A 22,248-nucleotide genomic window follows, 5' to 3' on the forward strand; every position below is an offset into this window, starting at 1 on the left:
TTTGAAACAAAACCTGGAGATTGTAGACAGGTTGCCTTTTGGAAACCCAGCCTGCTCGTTTATAGTGGTTGCAATTTGCTGCCTTTTCTCACTTGTTCTTGTAATGACTGATTACTTGTGGGATTTACCAAGGGAAGACTTTTTTGCTCATGTTTATCCTGAAAGAAGGCATGGATGTGAATTACACTGTGAGAATCCCCAGTTAATGGAAAATTAAAGGTTTTTTGACTCAAATTTACTGCTTGTAAATTCAAATGACAGCCATTAAGTAATTATGATCATGGTTTTAGACATCGACCGTGGAATAATTTTGCTCTTGGGTGAATTTCTTGATTTATTGCCATTCATGGTGATACTGCTACAGGCAAAGGTGTCTGTTGCCAGACCTGTCTTCCTGTCTGATTTCTGATGAGTCCTCATTTCTACTCAGCATTAGAAGAGTGTGTGTGTGTGTGTGTGTGTTTGTGTGTGTGTTTTCCCTACAATCTTGATATTTAATGGCTGACTCTATAAGTATTTAATTATGTTTTGGGCTTCTGACCAATCTGACCTTGTAGAAAATAAGAAGGTCAGTGACTCATCGACTGCTTATGATTTTGTGCTAAGCAACTTCTTAACATTTTAAAAATCCATAAGATTTTCATTGTTCAAGTTTTCAGTGATATTAAGAAACAAACTTTGTCCATGCAGCTTCTGCATGTCAGGCACTGTGCTAAGTATTGTATATGCATAATCTAATTTAAACTTCATGGTGACTTTTAAGAGTCAATATTATTATTTCTCTTTTTAAGGATTAGGAAATTGATGCTTAATGGGAAAGCTTAAATAACTCACCCCAGATCACATGGCAAGAGCAGGGGTTTGGTAGGGGAGGAGTGGGGATAGAGGTGTGTGTATGAAGAAAGAAACTTATCTGTCTGGCTTCAAAGCCCAGGGAAAAATCTGCCTTTTCCTGGACTGGAATAAGCCTCGCTGACAGTCAAAATGTATTTCAGTGGACTCTTAATACTTAGGCAAATTTACTATTATTAAAGAAATATCCTCTTTCTCCCTCTACTCTTCAAGTGAAAAGATTGAAGCTGAAAGTAGGTGATTATTATAGCTCATTGTGATCAAGATATATAGTTCTTAGACCACACATTTCTGCAATTACCTAACATATGTTTATTTCCTGTCTTTATCTGCATTCCAATTCATTATGTCTAAGTCAAACCCAGATAATCTTTACAGTCTGCGGTATTTCAAGGTAAACCTAAACTCTGATTTCTACCCTGGCTCTTGCCCCATTCCTCCATCCCCTGGTGATCTGTAAAATGACGGATCATTAGCATTTAACAGTTTTTAGAGCTGTGCCTGTTAGCCGAGGCCTGAGGCTAAGACTACCTAGGGTATCTAGACTGTTGGGTTGCTATGTAGTGTGCTGCCTTGCCTGTCTAGTTTCCCAAAGCCTACTCAGGCTTCAGGCCCATCACCCTTGGAACATCCTGCCGTGATGAGATGAGCTCACTTCTTTGACATTTTCTGGCTGTGTTGCAAAATTAGCCCCTGTTATGCACCATCTTGTAAGTGTGCATCTGTGTATATTTCCCTCCGTCTGTCTCTGTATATGTGCATCTTACATCCCCAGCAATATTATAGGTATCTATGGTGAAAAACTGTCTCATACATTTTGTTTTCTTCCTTACACTACACAGTAGATATTTTCCTAGGCACATAGTAGGTATTCAGTAAATGTTTGAACTGTAGGAACTAGATGATTTCCACATTATCTAACTTGCCTTTTCTCAAGCTGAGATGAAGCATAGGAACAATTAGAATGTAAATTTTATGCAGAATTAAAATGTTTTCAATAGGGAATACATACATATAGTTCAAAGTGAAAGAATATAAAAAGTATACAGTGAAAAAATCTCCCCTCTTCTCTGTTTCTATCCTCTCATTCCCTGCTTCTCCACAGATAAGCAGCCACTTTATAGTTTCATATGTATCCTTCCACAGTATGTTTGTTTTAAACAAATAATTTTCAACAAGTTAAATAACAAAAATACCTGTTTACCTCATGTTGGAAAAGCTATATTTTGCATACTATAGAACAATTATGTGCCTTCCTTCACTTATCTGTATAGCTGAGAGATATTTTCAGATCAATTCATAGAGACCTCTCTCATTATTCTCTTACAGCTTGGTAGTATTCCATTACATAGATGTACCATAATTTATTTAACCTGTCCCATGCTGACGGACATTTGGGTTGTTTTCTGTCCTTTGCCATCAAACATAGTGCTGCGGTGACTAACAGGGACATACAGCATTTCACCCAGCTGCAGGTATGTCTGGAGGATACATTCCCAGAGAGGGGATTGCTGGAGCCAGGGGAGATGTGTTAGTATCTGTGATGGGTCTGCCGGTTGCTGTTCTCAGGGTTTTGCCACCGTTTTTACTTCCACAAACTGGTTTCTCTGTGGCCCTGTTGACAGATTGTGTATTCAGACTTTTGAATTTTTGCCAGTCTGATGAGTGAAAGATGATTATCTAAAGTAGTTTGAATTTACATTTATCTTCTGAGTACAGTTGAACATATTTTCCTATGTGTTAAAAGCCATTTATATTTCTTTTTTTGTAAGCTGTCTTCATACCTTGGCCCATTTTAATAATTATTTCCAGCTGTACATTTTTCCTAGTTTATAGTTTGGCTTTGTTGGTGGTGGTAGTGGGGTGTTTTGTTGGTCTGTTTGTTTCCTTTGCAGAAATTTCCAGTTTTTAGTTGATCAGATTTATCAAGCTTTTCTTTTTTGTTTTCTTTCTTTCTTTCTTTTTTTTTTTTTTTGAGATGGAGTTTCGCTCTTGTTGCCCAGGCTGGAGTGCAATGGCGTGATCTTGGCTCACCGCAACCTCTGCCTCCTAGGTTCAAGTGATTCTCCTGCCTCAGCCTCCTGAGTAGCTGGGATTACAGGCATGTGCCACCATGCCTGGCTAATTTTGTATTTTTAGTAGAGATGGGGTTTCTCCATGTTGGTCAGGCTGGTCTCAAACTCTTGACCTCAGGTGATCCGCCCGCCTTGGCCTCCCAAAGTGCTGGGATTACAGGCACGAGCCACTGCACCCGGCTAAGGTTTTCTGGTATGGCTTTTGGATTTCAAAGTGTTAGGCCTTTCCTACCCCATGGTTACGCGTTTTCTTCTAGTACTGTTTGTTTTTCTTAAATCTTTGATCTGTTCGAGGTCTGTGATCTGAGCGATGAATCCAGCTTTGTTATTCAGATGGCTTCCCAGTTATCCCAACATTTACTGGAAAATTCATCTCCACTAAGTTGAGATGCCATCTTTATCATAAACTAGATTGTAATTTGGATTATATATTATTACAGGATGAAATGTAAACACTGGACTAACAAATGAGGAATAATTGGTGGACAGCTTAGTTCATGCATATAGCCGACATTATTAAGCACTTAATAAATTAAACAATTGTGATATGCCAGGCCTTGGGGATATAAAGATGAGCATGAAAGCATCTCTTAAGAAAGTAACTGGATAATCAATATAATCTTGATGCAGTGGAATAAGAGCAGCAGAGAGGCCGAGAAAGCCAGGGAGATGCTTCACAGAGCAGAGAACACCATGCTGAGTTTGAAGGTTCAGCAGAGCCTGACCAGCCACAGAGGAAGGGCATTCTAGGAAGAGGAAATAATAGGTAGACAGGCAGAGCTCCATAAGCGTCCATGGTGTGCGGGTCGGGGAGGGTGGGGGGCAGGATTTTGAATAGCTGTTCATGGCCATAGCATAGGACAGGAAGCACAACTGGAGATGAAACCAGAAGGGCAGCTAAGGAAGGGCAGTTCAGTGAGTATCTGTGGGATTTGGGCATGCAGTGTTGTTATACCTCCTTCATACCTTCAGCTCCCTAAAGAGAGGAAGGGGAAAGATGAAGAGGTCCAAAATGAATAGAAGCCAACACTTAGTTGTGTTCTGCAGGTCAGTTGTTGAGTTTTGACACCTGTTGCTTATTCTAGAGTGCTCCAAGCTCCCGAAGCCGAAGTCTCACTTTGCTCCCACATGGAACACCCAATTCTGCGTCTCCCTGTAGCCAGAGACACCTCAGTGTGGGGGCCCCCGGTGTTGTCACAATCACGCATCACAAGTCGCCTGCAGCCGCCCGAAGAGCCAAGAGTCAGTATTCCGGCCAGCTTCACGAAGTCAGAGAGGTAGGCTTTGCTCTCCTATTAGGTTAAGCAGCCCCGGGGAGTTGGGGGCTGTGACAGTCGCTCTGCCGACTCCTCTTCCTTTGCGCCGTCTTGGAGAGAGGACCAGCAGCAAACCTCCCAGCCACACGGCTATGACGGTCCCTCCTGGTTTAAAAAAAGTTAATTGTTCCTATTTCTTAGGTTAAGCAAATTGTTAGGAGACTTCTCTCAGAACTCAGAAAGCAGAGAAAGCAAGCCTACAAAAATATGGATGTAAATGGAAGTACAGTTAAATCCACGCTCATAGCAAAGACTAGGCCAAACCTCATGGATAATAAGAAAATAACTTTGGGTGTTTTGAAACTCAGGAAGTGCTAGACATAACGCAGATTCCCCGTTTTCTGCCCTGCTTCACTTTCTTTCTCTCCTCTCCTCCTTCCCTTCATAGACACACTCCAAGGGGAGTGTTGGGTAGTGAAAAGAATACTGTCCTTGAAGTCAGAAGACTTGTTTAAGAGCAAGTCTTCTGACAGCCCCGAACCTCAGTTTCTACACCTGTAAAATGGAAATAAAACAGGCTTTGCCAATCTTCTCTGGGGAAATAGGAGGATCATTTGTGACAATGAAAACTCTTTAATTGTGCCTTATTAAAGTGAGGTGAGGTTACGTTTAAATTTCGCTTTTGATGCACTGAGAAGTCATCAGTTTGGGGATCCCAGATCTGTAGTATCCCTGTCATCCTCTGCAGCTGTTATAAAGAACAGACTCTCAAATAAATGATGGTGGTTTTGGTTGCCTACTTCCTTTGAGTGCTGAGGTTTTTTGCTCTGCAGCTTACTTGGGTACAGACCAGTTTGCATTCCTCTTAGAGAAAGTGGCAGGGCTCTTCCTCCGTGTCACACAGAATGAGACTCCTAGACTAGGGTCTTGCTGCTGCTTGAGTTAGCATGCATCTGGCTTTAGTTTTTAAATGTCACAAGCCAGGTAGTGCTCTGTTAGCTGACTATCTTGGCTCTGAATCTGGCCCAGGAAGGACAGTCTGAAATCCGAATCAAATCTGTAGATGCATATGAAAGACAATTTTGTTTTTCTTCAAAGATTTTACCTGTATATACTCTGTCTTGCCTAATAAAGAAAAAGTAGAGAGTCAGAATTCTATTGGAATTTTCAGGTAGAATGCTTACTTTGAAATAGTCACCCTGATGTGTTAAAAAGGAAAAACTGGGCCGGGCCTAGTGGCCCATGCCTGTAATCCCAGCACTTTGGGAGGCCAAGGTGGGTGGATCACTTGAGGTCAGGAGTTCGAGACCAGCCTGGCCAACATGGTGAAACTCCATCTCTACTAATAACACAAAAATTAGCTGGGCGTGACGGCACGTGAGTGTAGTCCCAGCTACTTAGGAGGCTAAGGCAGGATAATCGCTTGAACCTAGGAGCGGGAGGCTGCAGTGAGCCGAGATAGTCCCACTGCACTCCAGCCTGGGCAGCAGAGCGAGACTGTGTCTCAGAAAAAAGAAAAAGAAAAAGTGCCTATTAGCTTAATTGTGTTACGTTAGTTGATATGACGAATGATTGTGCACAGGTTTATATTTCTTTGCATTTTTCCTAGCACCTTTTCAGAACATCATATAATGGAAAATTTTCAAATGTATGCAAAATAGAATAGTAATGCAACCCTATATCCATCACCTTACTTTAACAACTCCAACTTCCCATTGTTCTTGTTTTATCTGTTTTTATTTCCCCCACCACTTTATTTTTCCTGCTAGAGTATTTTAAAGAATAGTTAAGTTTTATAAAAAGTTCCTGTTAGATAAGTAGTATTACATTAACTGGCAGTGATAAAATGATACAACACTTAACTATGATACCATCGTTTCACTTTTATGTAGACCTCATTGCAGATTAGTTTATAAGTCATTTGAGACTGTAACCTTGAACAAAGGCAGTTGAAAGTTTATGGTATTTTGATAATATTCTTTATGGTATTATAACGAATCTCTGTAGATTTACTGTTATAAATGATAGGAAGCCTGTATGTATGAAAAAAAAAATGTAGGACTTGTGTGTAGTGAGCAGTGACCTAAATAAAAGTTGAGGTACTTTAGCATGATTAATTAGTAGCATTTGATTCAACAGAATCTTTTCTACCTTCATTTAAAAAGAATTCAAATTTTTAAAAGAATAGAAGTGTGGCTTTTGTGTATGGGTGTACAAAGAAGTTTATTTATATAAATTCTATAATGCAAGTTTATATAGAAAAAAATGTATAAAGAAAATTAAAATTACCTATAATTGTACCTCCCTACAGATAACCACTGTTAACCTTTCAGTGAATTTACTTTTGGGCTTTTTTCCCTGTGTATTACAGATGTAGATATGTAAAAATCTATACAGAGCAATCTAAATTATTATTATTTTTTTTTTTTTGAGGCAGAGTCTCACTTTGTCGCCCAGGCTGGAGTGCAGTGGCTCGATCTCGGCTCAGTGCAAGCTCCACCTCCCGGGTTCACGCCATTCTCCTGCCTCAGCCTCCCAAGTAGCTGGGACTACAGGCGCCCACCACCATGCCTGGCTAATTTTTTGTATTTTTAGTAGAGACGGGGTTTCACCGTGTTAGCCAGGATGGTCTTGATCTCCTGACCTCGTGGTCCGCCCGCCTCAGCCTCCCAGAGTGCTGGGATTACAGGCGTGAGCCACTGCGTCCGGTCAGAGCGATCTAAATTTTGTAAATGAATACATATATGCTTTTTTTTTCCTTTATCATATTGTTTTTTCTCTGTTGTCTATTTATTGGGGAAAGCTATTGAAATTTTCCATAGAGTTTCATGATATGAAAAATAATTAGGTGAAGCCAGGTCCAGTGGCATGCACTTGTAATTCCAGGTACTTGGGAAGCTGAGGTGAGAGGATTGCTTGAGGCCAGGAGTTCAAAACCAGCCTGGGCAACATAGCAAGACCCCATATCAAAAAGAAAAAAGAAAAAGTAGATGAACTGCTTCTATAGCCATTTGGTTTGGTTTTTGTACTCTTGGGTGACAGTATATTTCTTCAGGTTCTTGCTTTTTGTATGTTGATAACCTTTATTACTCAAAATTTAAGTAAGATTGTTGACATATAAGTGCCAACACTGGTAATGGAGAGAATTTTAGGGTGCCGACCCCCTTTAGGAAGAGTTTAAAGTTTCAGTCCTCAGACACCATGTCCACCTTCACTGCTGATGGGAGATGAGTAGCTGTTCTGTGGAATTTGTCATTTTGTGATGTGGCCAGGTCCACCTTGGGAACTATCCGAGCAAATTGCACTCATACTAGAAAGTTCCGCAGTTATTAATTTCAGAGCGTAAAGGCCACTGCTTTAAGGCTCCACTGTATTTATCTATAAAATAACTAGAAGAAAATGGAATAGGATTTTTAACCCAGCTGTTCAGGGAAGATAAACTTATGACCACAGAAGCAACGGAGAAAATCATCATACACAAGACAGATGTGCCTGAATATCAGGAGAATAAAAGAGAAATAGCCCAGCCAAAGGCAACAGAATAAATAGTAAATGGAATGCTACAGCATTGGTGAAAATAATGGGACAGTTTGAAAGATTAAATGGTTATCCAAAATATAATGAATTGAGATACCAAAGGTCGGAACCCAGCATCCTCTCAGGAAGTGGTTAGGAGAGATGAGTATAGGGAATTTCAGAGACAATATCATCATGAGGAACAGACATATTCTCTCTAGCAATTCAAGAAATTAAAATTAAGGCAACTGTTTGTGAAATTATCAGAATTAATTCTAGCCCATTATTGGTTGGGGTATTAAGAAATGTTGACTGTGCTGCAGATTGTCTTTTTGGTACAATCTGGTGATGTGTAATAAGAATGAAACATAAACCAAACTGCATTGCCAGTGACCCATAAATTTCCTGCTGGAAATCATACCTGAGGAAACAATTCATGGAACTGGGGCTAGGAGGAAGAAAATTAATTTGGATAAAGCTATTCATACTAATAAAGGCACAGATTCAATACAAGACATTAAGGGAATGACTAAACAATAATACATTTTAGTAATTTAAGATAAGAGTCATGTCAATATTATTACTACATGGACATGTATGCATCAAATGAGTAGGAAAATAATTATACAGAATAATGTGTACACATTGGACCCTATAGTCATCTTAATAAGCTCCAGAAGTTGTTTAAAACAGTGGTTCCCAGAATTTTGGATTTTACTTGCAAACGAAGTTTTAGAAATAGAATTTTGGGAGTAACATAGTATTGCTATTTTAAAATTTACCCAGAAAGGACATTTTGAAAGTAGTCATAATCTCTGGTTTCCACTATCTCATAAAAACATCTTAATGCCCCCAAAGGAATATAATCTCAGAATAAAGAGTCATTTATTGCGTTGAATAAGAAGTCTTATGGGGCTGGGTGCAGTGAATCACGCCTGTAATCCCAGCACTTTGGGAGGTGAGATGGGAGGATTGCTTGAGTCCAGGAGTTCAAGACCAGCCCTGGCAACACAGACTCCATTTCAACAAAAAATTTACAGATTTGCTAGGTGTGGTGGCTGATGCCTGTAGTCCCAACCACTCAGGAGGCTGAAGTGGGAGGATTGCTTGAGCCCAGGTGTTTGAAGTTGCAATGAGCAATGATTGCCCCACTGCACTCCACCCTAGGCGACTGTGCAAGAGTTTTTCTCAAAAAAAAAAAAAAAAAAAAAGAAAAATTATTGGACTGGAAGAGACTTCCTTGTGGATTGATTCTGGCCTGTGCATCTGTGTTTCCAAACTGTGCGCTCTATTGCCATTGTCAATCACTCTTTGAGTTCATGTCTTGCTCTATCTCCAGAAAACCACCTTCCTAAATGGGAACATTTTATCATGTCACCTTTCTGCTATTAAAACAAACAAAACCCCCAAACCTTTTTGATTCCCCACTGTCCATAGGATACAGGTCAAACTCTCCTGGGTGGCCCACAAGCCCAGCTTCCTGCAGTGTGCGCTCCTCCATCCCCCAACCCTCAGTGCCCCTTCTTGTCCCCACTGGGGACTTAGGACCTCCTCTGTTGGGAGGCCCACTGCTCAACAGAACTTTCTGCCAAAACAGAAATGTTCCATATCTTTACTTGATATGGAAACATTCATATCTTGGCTCCGCTAGGAAACAGTTGAGCGTACCAGAAGGCTTAAGATCTACGATGGTGATGCAGGAGGTTTTATCGAGTGAGATGGGATGGTATGCCTGCCACTGTAAGATATCCGCTGGCAAACGAGGAAGAATTCAGAAACAGCCAAGGAGGAGAAGCGCAGACAGATGGCACTTCCAAAGCAAGAGAAAGCACTGATTGATGAGTGATGTGAAGGCTTTGGTGGACAATGGCCAGAGCACAGATGTATGATCACTTACTCTGCGTCTAAACCAACAAAGATGGCAGGTCTTTCGATGGAGAACCTAGTCCAAGGCATCATCTTGAGATCTGATCTTGCCCTTGATGATATTAAACTGTACATATCAAACCTTGCGATCGTTTCCAGTGCTCTTGTAGCAACCATTGGTCAGCAGGGAGTGATCCTTCAGTCCGTTGAAGAATGATTTGGACCATTTTTTGGATCAGAGACTGTTTATGATGCCCTAACCAGGACTCAACAGAACACTGTAACAATAGAGACTCACGTCAAGGTGCTTAAGCACAATTTAGATTAAGTTGCAAAGACAATTGATGGCAGTACTAGATCTCACATTGGCCAACCTACAACTACAGCAACTGTCAAGGTGGTCCCATGAGTTCTTCCTGCATCCATTTATCCCTTCCATATGTTCAAGCTGTCATCACTTCCTGTTTCTTCAGGCCCAACTGCTTTCATTGACCATGGTGTCTTTATAGAATTAAAAAAAGGGGCAGGGTGTGGTGGCTCATGCCTATAATTCTAGCACTTTGGGAGGCCAAGATGAGAGGATCGCCTGAGCTCAGGAGTTTAAGACAAGCCTGGGCAATGATTGTCTTAATGAAACCCCATCTCCACCAAAAATGCAAAAAAGTAGCTGGGTGTGGTGGCACGCACCTGTGGTCCCAGCTACTTGGGAGGAGGCCATGAGAACTGCTATGGCGCTGTGCTAGTCAGGGTTCTTCGGAGAGACGGAACCAATAGGATGTGTATGTGCATGTGCATGTATACATATACATACGCATGTGTGCACACAGAGAAGTTTCTTTTAAGGAATTGGTTCACGGAATTTGGGAGGCTGGCAACTTCAAAATCTGCAGGGTGGGCCATCAGGCCGGAGATGAGAGAAGAGCCGATACTGCAGTTCACGTGTGAAGATGACTGCCAGCACGACTGCTTCTTGCTCTTTTGTTCCATTGAGGCCTTCGATGGACTGCAGCGGCCCACCCACATTACAGAGGGCAATCTGCTTTATTCAGAGGCCACCAGTGTAAATACTAAGCTCATCTAAAAAGCACCCTCACAGAAACAGGTGAGGATGTTTTTCTGTTTGTTTTTTGAGACAAGGTCTCCCTGTGTCGCTCAGGCTGGAGTGCAGTGGCACGATCCTGGCTCACTGCTACTTCCACCTCCTGGGCTCAAGCCATCCTCCTACCTCAGCCTCTCAAGTATCTGGGACCACAGGCATGTAACCACCATGCCCAGTTAATTTTTGTATTTTTTGTAGAGACATGGTTTTGCAAGGTTGCCCGGGGTGGTCTCAATCCCCTAAGCTCAAGCAATCTGCCTGCCTTGGCCTCCCTAAGTGTTGGGATTACAGGCATTGATGGCAGTGGCTGCAGCAGGGAGGCTTGACTGGGGCTGCACACTCCATGGAGCTGATGGGAGCCCCGCCCTTTCTGAGGTGGAGTGGGAGCTCCCCGGGTGCCACTGCAGTCGCCCAAACCGCAGTCCAGACCCAGGCCTCCTGCTCTATTGGGCAGGCAAGAGCCTGCCCTCCTTGGCGGGGCCACAGCTGCTCAAACTGCGGCCGTGGATCCAAGCCTCCCTGTGCTCTTAGACGGGGCTGGGAGCAGGCAGGATTTGCCCTGCTGGGTGTGGGCATGGGCGTGGGTGCGGGTGCAGCTGCAGCCACCTGACCCACAGCTGTAGACCCTGGGCCTCCTGCTCCATGGAGCAGGCAGGAGCTGGGGACAAGCAGGAACCCTGTCCTTTCTGGGTTGATGGGGTGGGAGCTCCCTGGTGCAGCCTGCATCCTTGGGGGCCCAGGAAGGGCCTCCCCTGTACCCCTACTGGATTGAGGATGTCTGCTCCTGCTGTCTGGCCTCTCTCCTCTCCCAGTGCCCACTCCAATCTTGGAGCAGGGTTTGGGGTCAAGCCTTGGGGCCCTGAATGGCAGTAGGAGAGAGAGTCCTGCTAGAAGGGGGGCGGGCCCCAGTAAGGCCCCATATTTAGGCCAGGGAGGGCCTGAAGGCTGAGGGCCGGGCTGCCAGTCCCACTGACCAGAGTGGGGACTTGTGGCGCCTCTTCCAGGCCCGCCCATGGACCAGTTGGCATGTACTTTCTCCCTTCCGAGGTCCATAAAAGCCCTGGGCTCAGCCAGAGCAGGGAGAGGATGGCCAGAGGACGAAGAGGGCAGAGACGAGATGGCCAGGGGACGAAGAGGGCAGAGAGATGGGATGATTAGCTGCAGAGTGGAGTACCCTCTCTGCTGATAGCTGGAGATGATGGGACAACTAGTTGCACAGAGGAGCTATTCTCTCTGCTGAGAGCTGCGGAGACATTCTACTGGCAGAGAGGAGCCACCCTCTCCAGGGCCTCCTCTCTGCAGAGAACTGAACTCTTGATGGATGGCTTGCCTACAGAGAGGAGCCACCCACTACGGGTCTTCTCTGAGCTGTTGTAACACTCAATAAAGCTCATCTTCGTCTTGTTCACCCTTCACTTGTCTGCGTACCTCATTCTTCCTGGATGCAGGACGAGAACTCAGGCCAAGGTGCTGCAGCCACAGATGTTTCCAGGAAGAAAAGGGACACCTTAAAGAGCCAGTAACAGCATAAGCTACTGTGCCTGGCCCAGATTAATGTTTGACCAAATATCTGGACACTGCCCAGCTAAGTTGACGTGTAAAATTACCCATCACAAGCATCCTGGACTGTCTTGTTCCCCTGTGTAATTTTACTGCACGTGTCTGTCCCCTGAGGTCCCTGAGCTTGCTTCTGGAAAGTGAAGGGAGCCTGACTATCACCTGTCAAGCAGGCTTGGTTCTTGCACACACACTGTGGGGCCAGAGCTTGTCTCTGATGTAGTGGATGGAGTGATGTGTGCAGCCTGGCTCTTGTCCAGGGCCTTGATGATGTAGGTGGTTGGTTAAACTGACGTGAAAGTTACTTGGTGTCACAGTCGTCATAGGAATTCAGCAGAGGGCAAGGCCACAGTGGGCTGGCCGTCCCTCCACATAGACCTACCCCCTCTGGGCGCCACAAGTCACTGGGACCCCTGGAAGAGTCACTCCTGGATTCAGCAACTGGGGCAGACTGACTTTATACCTTTCAAACCTTTCCTCCTGACGATTAGAGTGTTGCTGAGCATCTGTCTATCTTGCCCCTCTCTGGCTCACAGAAAATTCATGTCTTAGATGCCTTTGATGCTTTGCAGTCAGAAGGAAGCTAAGTGGCAAGTTATTTTTTATCACAGTTCAGTGACATGAAAGGCTGTTCTGCCTGTTTTTATCTCATGTGGCAATTTAATACAAGGAGCCTTCCGACAAGTGCCCTAAGGCTCGAGACAATAACATATTGTATTTTGGATATTGAGTGAGTGGATGCAGAGAGAAGTTGGCCAAGTTCATTTCTGGGACACTCAAACCCCCCTTGGTACCTGTATTTTGTGATCTTATTCTTGGTTTTTTCTCCAGAGGGTGTGAGCTTCCTGCCACCGCCAGGGGCTCATTCTAGTATTTCAAGCTACAACAGAGATTCTTCCTCATTTAGAACCCAGTTATCTTGTTCGGCTTCCAGCAGAGGCAGGGCACTTTGGTCATTCCCATCTTTCCACACCCATTAGATGCTTGGGCATTCTGAAGTTTCAGGTTAAATACCATAGTTTCCATAACCGGCCACCTCTCTGCCCCCCTGCCAGGACCATTAACATTTCTTATTGCTTTGATTTAAATTTTCTCTAATGTTTCCTTTTTAAGGTGTAACGTATTTTGCTTCTACTTTTATATTAAAGGCTGAGCATCATAAGCTGCCCTGATTATCCATTGCTGTAAACCAAAACATCTCCAGACTCAACAGCTGAAAACTCCAAGAGTCATTTATTTTACTTAGGAATCAGCAATTTGGTTTGGGTGTGGCAGGACCACTTGTCTCTGCTCCTGGGTGTCTGGGGCTTCCTGTGGAATTACTGGGGGACAGGAAGAGCGAGCCAGGGGCTGGCAGGGCATCTCTCTGTGTTCATGTGGTCTCAGGGCCTCTCTGCATAGACGTTCCAGTGTGGCCACTTCAGATTCTTACGGAGTCATACAGGACTTTAAGAAGTGCTCTGGGGATAGAGAGCAGAAGTTGCTAGTTTCTTAAATCCTGGGCCTAGAAACTGTCACACTTTCACTTCTGCCATATTTTATGGCTTGCAGAACAGAGAACTTTCCAGATCCAAGAGAAGGGCATATCATATCCTCAGGGGCAAGAGGAGCAAAGAATTCGTGGCCAACTTTAAGGAATAAGCCACTTGTGTCTTAGGTATATGAATGTAGCCTAAATAGCCCCATATCCCTTTCGGAATCCTTTGCTTTCGCGGTTTGGATCCTCCATATTCCCTGTACAACAAAGTACTACAGCTGGGTGGTTTAAACCACAGAAATGTATTACCTCACAGTTCTTGGGGCTAGAATCGTAAATCAAGGTGTTGGCAAAGTTGGTTCCTTCCAGAAACCTCGAGGGAGAATATGTTCCATGCCTCTCCTAGCCTCTGGTGATTACCGGCAGTCCTTGCTGTTCTGTGGTTCATAGATGCAACACTCCAGCTTCGGGCACCTGTGTCCCATGGTGTTCTCCCTGCGTATCTGTGTCTCTGTCTTTTTTTCTCTTAAAAGGCCACCAGTTACTGGATTTAGAGCCCACCTCAGTTCTCTCTGACCAAATCTTTTTTTTTTTTTTTTTTTTTTTTTTGAGACGGAGTCTCGCTCTGTCACCCAGGCTGGAGTGCGGTGGCGCGATCTCGGCTCACTGCAAGCTCCGCCTCCTGGGTTCACGCCATTCTCCTGCCTCAGCCTCTCCGAGTAGCTGGGACTACAGGCGCCCGCCACCACGCCCGGCTAATTTTTTGTATTTTTAGTAGAGACGGGGTTTCACCATGGTCTCGATCTCCTGACCTCATGATCCGCCCGCCTCGGCCTCCCAAAGTGCTGGGATTACAAGCGTGAGCCACCGCGCCCGGCCTAACCAAATCTTAACTAATTACATCTCCACAGGTCCTATTTCCAAGGAAGGTCGTCACATCCTCAGGTTCCGGTGGACTTGAATTTTGAGGGACTACAGAGTCAACTCAGTATAGACTTCTTTGACATTCCTTTAGGTCACAGCATGAGATTAGTCTTCCATTTTCGACTTTGTGTTTATGATTTAGTACAATGAGCTGTCGTATGTGCTCCAAGCTCTTGGGTTTGTCTTTCAGCATGGAAGGCAACTGGTCAGCTGTCACTGCTGGGATGCCTGGCCCTCTGTGGCTGAAGAAAGTAGTGGTAGTCCTGTTGGAGCTTGTCAGGCACAGGGGTAGACTCCACCCTGCCCCTGGGTTCTCTCTTGTCCCCACTAACGTTTGCCCTAGGAAGAGAGAGGCTGTGAGGATAGGTTGGTGGACAGGGCCAGGCTCTCTCCCAGAGATTCTGGCTCAGGTTTATTTAAGCTGTGGACAGGGATGAGGCCCAGTATGTCCACTCGGTGTATTCCTGCTTCGTGTGGTTCTTCACTTGGACAGCAGAGCTCAGCATGTACATGCGTGCCTAAGAAAGCTCATATTTATGCAATGCCAACATGTTGCCCTGAATCTGCCCCGTGAAGTAAATTTCATTCCCACTGTACAGATGAGGACACCGGGGCTTAGAGAGGGCCAAGGCACATGCTCAGGCTCACGGCAGTTGGGAGCAGCCGGGCTGGAATTTGAGCCAGGGAAGTCTCACCCTGGAGCCCTCTCAGCAAGGCACACACAAAGGATGGGTACATGCACCTCGTCCCCTCCCCTACCCCGTTTTGCCTCCATTTCTAGATAGTGACAGGGCAGGAGTAGTGCTCACAGCATTAGCCACAGATATTTTACTTTACATATAATTTCCGGGTGACAGTTGGTGTTAAAGGCAACAATAGGAAGTTTTAATTTTTGTAGCCTTAACTTACATGAACACTTTCTCCTATTTGTCATTTTATAGACAAAACAAACAAAAACTGCCTGTGCATGAGCTAATAAGCGAGTAGCTGATGTAGGCTTCAATTCTGGGTGGAGAGCCATCTGAGGGATTAGGGCTGTGTCTCAGGCCATGAACTGCTCCCTATGGGACCCTTGGGTAAGCCATTTGACCTTTGCTCCCACCTGCAAAATGAAGGCAGTAGGCTGGGTCGTCAGCTCAAAGATGCTTTGGTCATCCCTAAATCAGAACTTGATGTCACCATGGAAAAGACACTGTAAGATTTCTTTCTGAAAGTTTTTCTTCCCTCCAGCTACTTTCATTCTTTGATGATTATTCTCCCCAGTCCGAGGATAATAGTGTTAAAATAGGTCTGCAAAGAACCGTTCCTGTATTTTTATTTTCAGAGAGATTCCTTATATTTCTTATATTGGAGAGATTTCTGTGTAAAACACATAATATGTGATTTATGCTGGTTGTCTAGAAGGGATAAAATGAGAATTATAGGAGTAAACAAAAACTTCTGTTCTATATTTTGAGCAAAAAGAACCCACATCATTTTAGTACAGATTTTATCTTTAACACAAAAATAATTGTCCTTCTCACATGCAATTGGAGAAGTTCTTTCTTTTTCTTTCTTTCTTTCCTTTTTTTTTTTTTTTTGCCTATTGTATAGAGATTCCAGCATACCTCTGGAATAAACATCTATCAACTTAACATTCAGGAGATGAGAAGGTGAGGTGAAGATTTCTCAGTGACAGAAAAATCATCACAGTAAAGCATGTTATTTAGAATTTCCTAACCTTTGGGTGCATAAATCACAGCTATAATACTTCATAATTACATAGTGCCTTTCATTTGAGATTCTAAAAAGAATTCATAGATCAACTTGTGAGATATCACAGTTGTCTTACATTCTTTGTTTGAAATATATTGATGGAGATAATTTCAGAACCAAAATTTGGATGTGGGGAAAGGTGCCCTTTAACCCTGCCTGAGGGAGGTTAACCAGGTATTAAATTATCTGTTATAATAACCTGGCCAGGGCCAAGCGCGGTGGCTCCCTCCTGTAATCCCAGCACTTTGGGAGGCCGAGGCAGGCAGATCATCTGAGGTCAGGAGTTTGAGACCAGCCTGGTCAACATTGCAAAATCCCGTCTCTACTGAAAGTACAAAAATTAGCTAGGCGTGGTGGCAGGCGCCTGTAATCCCAGCTATTCAGGAGGCCAAGGCAGGAGAATCACTTGAACCCAGGAGGCGGAGGTTGCAGTGAGCCGAGATCGCACCTCTGCACTCCAGCCTGAGCAACAAGAGCAAGACTCTGTCTCAAAATAACAATAATAATAATGATAATAATAATAATAACAACAACAACAACTTGGCCAGGTGAGATTTGGAGTTATTTGTTCAGATGTAACTTCTGTGATTACTCTATTTCTTTAAACAAATTAGACTTTGAATTATTAATAAGTATACTCTAGGCCAGATTTAGCACGTGTAAATCTGTAGAGATACGTGTGGGCCATTTGTCCACAAGGGCCTCTCTGACTACTCTCTCCCAGCATCCTACTCTGATGGGCAACTACCGTTACCAGCTTCTTGTGTGTCCTATATGTAAATAGACACATATTTATGTGTACTTGCCCATATATGCATATTCTTTTTTTTAATGGTCTTGTTTTTAAAAACACCAGCTGTGGTATATTACATTGTTATGGACTTGATATATCCTGTTATGAACTGTGCTTCTTTCACATGGAAATAGCTCTGTAGCAAGACATTTAGGAACTGTTTCTTTTTCCTGTCTGTAAAGTGTTATTTTCTATGGATACACCATCACATACTTCAACACTCCTTTCTTTGAGGCACAGTCTCCAGGCCAGAACTCTCCCTGTGATCTTTAGGTCCCACCCCAGGCAATTACAAAGGCTTTACCTGCAGGCCTCACGGGGAAAGCTGTCCTCCCTGCGACGCACGTGGGGCACAGTCAGAGGGTGTTAGAGTCAAGGAGTCCTGCGCGTTCTGAGCCCAGGCCTCTCCAGGTGGAGGCTTCCTTATCAGAGGGCCTCGCCCTTCCCAGGCACCTCTGCTGAGGTCTTCTTGTGAGGGGTGGGGGCTTGAAAACATTTTACTCTGACCCAGTCATCTGTCCTTGCCCACCCCCAGCATCCCCCACACCCCAACCCCTCTGCAGTGATCCTGCACTGCCATCCACAGGCTACATCTGAGCCCCTTCCTGGGGAGTAGCGGAATACTGCAGGAGCTGGCGACTTTTTACTGTTTTGACTCTTGCTTATAGGCTCACAGTGAGGACATGAGGGCTCAGTGGTTACTTTCGGTTTGGGTTTTTGTCCTCATTGACCTCCTTGACATCTGGAAACTTAGCACTCGACACTCTCGCTGAACAGTTTAGGGCGTTTCTAATTTTCTGCTCTTACAAACAATGCTATAGGGAGTACCTGCAGCCACGTGTCATTTAGTAAAAGTAGGGGGGGTCCTTAGGATCAGTTCATGGATGTGTAATTGCTTGATGGGGCCATTGATGTTTGGGAGTGCCAGTTTCCTTATACCCTGTGGACTCACTGTGCTGTCAAACCTTTTGCATTTGCCAATTGGCTAGGGGAAAACTTGGATCTCATAATTTTAATTTAAATTTCTCTTAAGTGAGATTGAGCATTGCTTCGTATTTATAGGAGCTATTGGCATCTCCTTTCCTGAAAACTGTTCATGCTTTTTGCCCATTTTTATTTAGTATGTGTTCCTTATTGGTTTCCAGGAGTTTTATATATATCTATATTAAGATAATTCATCTTTCCTAATTTGTCAGTTGTTTTTTTGATTTATTTGGGATGGTTTTTGCTGTGTTAAAATTTTTTTGTTTTTTCATAGTCAAACTGTCAATCTTTTCTTTAGAGATTCGGAGTTCTGTGTCACTATTATAAATTTTTTTTCACTCTAATATTTTTTTTTTAAATTATGTTTTCAAGTAATGGTATGATCTCCTTTTAAAAGCAGCTTTATTGAGACATATTACATATAATAAAAATCACTCAGTTTAAGTTTACAGCTCAATGAATTTTAGTCAGTATACATAGTTGTGCAATATTACCACAAACCAGTTCTAGACTACTTCCATCATTATGGCTTTACTGTTTTATTTGACTTTTTTAAAATAAGAAATTTGGTATAAAGAGTCAGAGGGGGCCAGGTGCGGCAGCTCACGCCTGTGATCCCAGCACTTTGGGAGGCTGAGGCAGGTGGATCACCTAAGGTCAGGAGTTCGAGACCAGCCTGACCAACATGTAGAAACCCTGTCTCTATTAAAAATACAAAATTAGCTGGGCGTGGTGGCATATGCCTGTAATCCCAGCTACTCGGGAGACTGAGGCAGGAGAATTGCTTGACTCCAGGAGACAGAGGTTGTGGTGAACCAAGATCGTGCCATTGCCTTTCAGCCTGGGCAACAACAGCGAAACTCTGTCTCAAAAAAAAAAAAGGGCCATCCGTTGACATTTTCTTGGGCCGGTCTAGTTTTCCAATCCCATTTATTGAATAGTCCATCTTTTCTCCACGGATACGGCAGTGCTACCTAAGTTACATACTAAATTAAGTACTTGAGTCTATCTTTGGTTTTCTCTGGTTTGTTGGCACATTCATATTCCAGAACTATAATATTTTACATGTTGTCACATTAGAATATACTTCACTGTCTGGTAAGGCCAGCACAGCCTTATTGTCCTTAGTCACACTTCGTTTCAACTATTCCATAAGAACTTTAGAGTCAGCATGTCTAGTTTTTAAAACCTCCATGTCCACCACCACCCTATCGGCACTTTTATTAGGAGTGCATTAAATTTATACATTATTTAAGGACTGACATCTGAATGATATCCTTTCCAAGAACAGGGGCATAGTTATCCAGCTAAAATGTTTGTTTGTGTTCCTCAGGAGCATTTTAAAGTTTATGGATCCTACATGTTCCTTTTAATTGCCAAGTATTTTATCCCCTTTTGTTGCTGTTGCAAATGAGACTTTTTCCTTTCCATATTCTACTTGATTGGGTGACTTGTAAATAGGGAGGCTATTATTTCCTGCGGGTTGAATGTATTCCCCCAAATCTAAATATATTCTTTTATTGTTTGTTGTAGTTTTGCTGATGATTTTCTTGGGATTTCCAGGAATAAACTCATCTGTTGCGAATATTGATCATTTTACCTCCTCCTTTTAGTTTATCAAATTTCTCTTAATAATTTTGTTGGCTAGTATGTCTAAAATAATTCTAAATAGTAGTGGTGGTTGTGATTATTCTTGGCTTAGTCTTATTTTTGCTGAAAATGCTTTGTTTACCTTAAGCATGGAATACATATGGATGTATGTGTTTATATATTACAGGTATATTACTTGATTAAGAGTTTTAAGAAATCCAGAAGAGGTATTAACTCATTCCTTTGATAAATATTATTGCATGTGTTCGATATTCTGGGCAGGATTCCAGTTCTGGGAGTACAGTCGGAAATGAAACAGAGACAAAGCCTTTGCTGTTGAAAAGTTTAAATTCTAGTGGAACAGACAGGAACAGAAATCAAATGATGAATAAATGTCAGGTTTTATGAAGTAAAGCGAAGGGAGGGATACAGAATAATGTGATGAGTTTAGTTAGGAATATTGGAAAGGAATGTAGAATTGTTTTCAAGTGTCTTTTTATTATTCTATTTTCTTTTTATTTAATTTGAAATTTGGAATACACTAGCTTTTTTCAGAACCCTCTCTCCCAGCCCCAGGCTCCTGCATTTCCCCCAGCCTGGGGACTTCAGAGCAAGCCTAGTGATTGATTTGCCCTCTCAGTCCACTGGTTGGTATTTGCTTGTTCTCATATTATTTCCAGGACACTGATTGTTTAAAAAATGAACTGAATTTGTTAGACAGCAGGGTAATTTATCACCTTGGATAGAGATACTGTTGCCAAGGCAACTGGCTACATTCTGGGACCTCAGTCTCCCAACGTGACACCTGACAAGACCTCAGTGTCTGTGTGAGCCTTTCCTGGCCGTCACCTCTCCTTGTCTTGCCCCAGGCCTGGATGGCCGCCGTGAAATGCCTGCCCTTGCCTCATACTTTCTCCTCCTTTCCCTCCAACCTCCTGTCAAACCTGCTGGGATGACAGGAGGAAAAAGGGGGTGATCTTAGTCTTGATGATATGCTGGATGAGTACAGAATTGTGGCTCTTTGCTCTCCAGGGTTCTTGGTTCCAGGTGACTGATTCTCGGTGAAACTCAGGGTTATTGTAGCTAGCTGCTCAGTTACAAAATCAGGATAGAAGTAGGGTCTGTGGCACCTTCTTCATGTTACATCACTCTTTCCCCCGAATTCTCTGTTGTTCTTTATACATAAGTTGAAGTTATTAATAAGTCATTATATCATGGCCCAGCATCTACAGTCCAATTCTTAAAACACTTTTTAATTTGTAACTAATTTCTTATTTCTTATGTATAGTCTTCAGTGCCTCTTCCTTTCCTAGAGGAGTCTGGTTCTAAATTTGGCCACACCATGTCTTGTTACCTCTACCTTCATTGCTCTGCTCCATAACACCATGATCTTGCCTTTGTTTAAAATAAAAATTTTTTTTTTTTTTTGAGGTGGAGTCTCGCTCTGTCGCCCAGGCTGGAGTGCAGTGGCGCAATCTCGGCTCACTGCAAGCTCCACCTCCCAGGTTCACGCCATTCTCCTGCCTCAGCCTCTCCGAGTAGCTGGGACTACAGGCACCCGCCACCACGCCCGGCTAATTTTTTTGTATTTTTAGTAGAGACGGGGTTTCACTGTGGTCTCGATCTCCTGACCTCGTGATCCGCCCGCCTTGGCCTCCCAAAGTGCTGGGATTACAAGCGTGAGCCACCGTGCCTGGCCTAAAAATTCTTTTTAGAGATGGGGTCTTGCTCAGTCATCCAGACTGGAGTGCCATGGCCCAATCATAGCTCACTGCAGCCTCGAACTTCTAGACTCAAGTGATCCTCCCACCTCAGCCTCCTAAGGAGTTGGGACCACAGGCACGTGCCACCATGCCCCACTAATTTTTTTTTTTTTTTTTTGTAGAGATGGGGTCTTGAACTCAAATGATAAACCAGACTTGGCCTCCCAAAGTACTAGGATTACAGGCATGAGCCACCATGCCCTGCCCTCATCTTGCATTTTAGCAGTCTCTACTTGTGCCCTTGACACCCACCATATATCCTCCAACACAGCATGCAGAGTGAATCTTATTTATTTATTTATTTATTTATTTATTTATTTTTTGAGACAGTCTTGCTCTGTCACCCAGGCTGGAGTGTAGTGGCACGATCTCCGCTCACTGCAGCCTACACCTCCTGGGTTCAAGCAATTCCCAGCCTCCCAAGTAGCTGGGATTACAGGTATGCAACACGATGCCTGGCTAATTTTTGTATTTTTCAGTAGAGACAGCGTTTCACCATGTTGGCCAGGCTGGTCTCAAACTCCTGACCTCAAGTGAGCCACCCGCCTTGGCCTCCCAAAGTGCTGGGATTATAGGCGTGAGCCACTGTGGCTGGCCCGGAGTGAATCTTTTAATGGACATGTCAGATCATGTAGCTGTTAAAAAGCTCCAGTGGATTCCCATTGTACCTATAGTAAAATCCTAAATCCTGTCTGTGGCCTGGGCTGTCCATGACCAGGTCCCTGGCTATGTTTCTAACCT

The 22,248-nt window shown here is 43.5% G+C and overlaps 1 protein-coding gene across 2 annotated transcripts in view; it reads left to right on the forward strand.

The window, feature by feature from the left end:
* The window catches only part of OSBPL10 (oxysterol binding protein like 10), a 331,186-nt gene that overhangs the window by 152,845 nt on the left and 156,093 nt on the right, over positions 1–22,248 (forward strand). For both annotated transcript variants that reach the window (XM_004087931.3, XM_030812227.1), the window contains exon 4: positions 4,013–4,204. In XM_004087931.3, coding sequence (XP_004087979.1) covers positions 4,013–4,204 — 192 coding nt within the window. The remainder of the gene's footprint in view (positions 1–4,012; positions 4,205–22,248) is intronic.

The sequence above is a fragment of the Nomascus leucogenys genome, chromosome 4 (genome assembly GCF_006542625.1).
Source record: "Nomascus leucogenys isolate Asia chromosome 4, Asia_NLE_v1, whole genome shotgun sequence".
NCBI lineage: Eukaryota > Metazoa > Chordata > Mammalia > Primates > Hylobatidae > Nomascus > Nomascus leucogenys.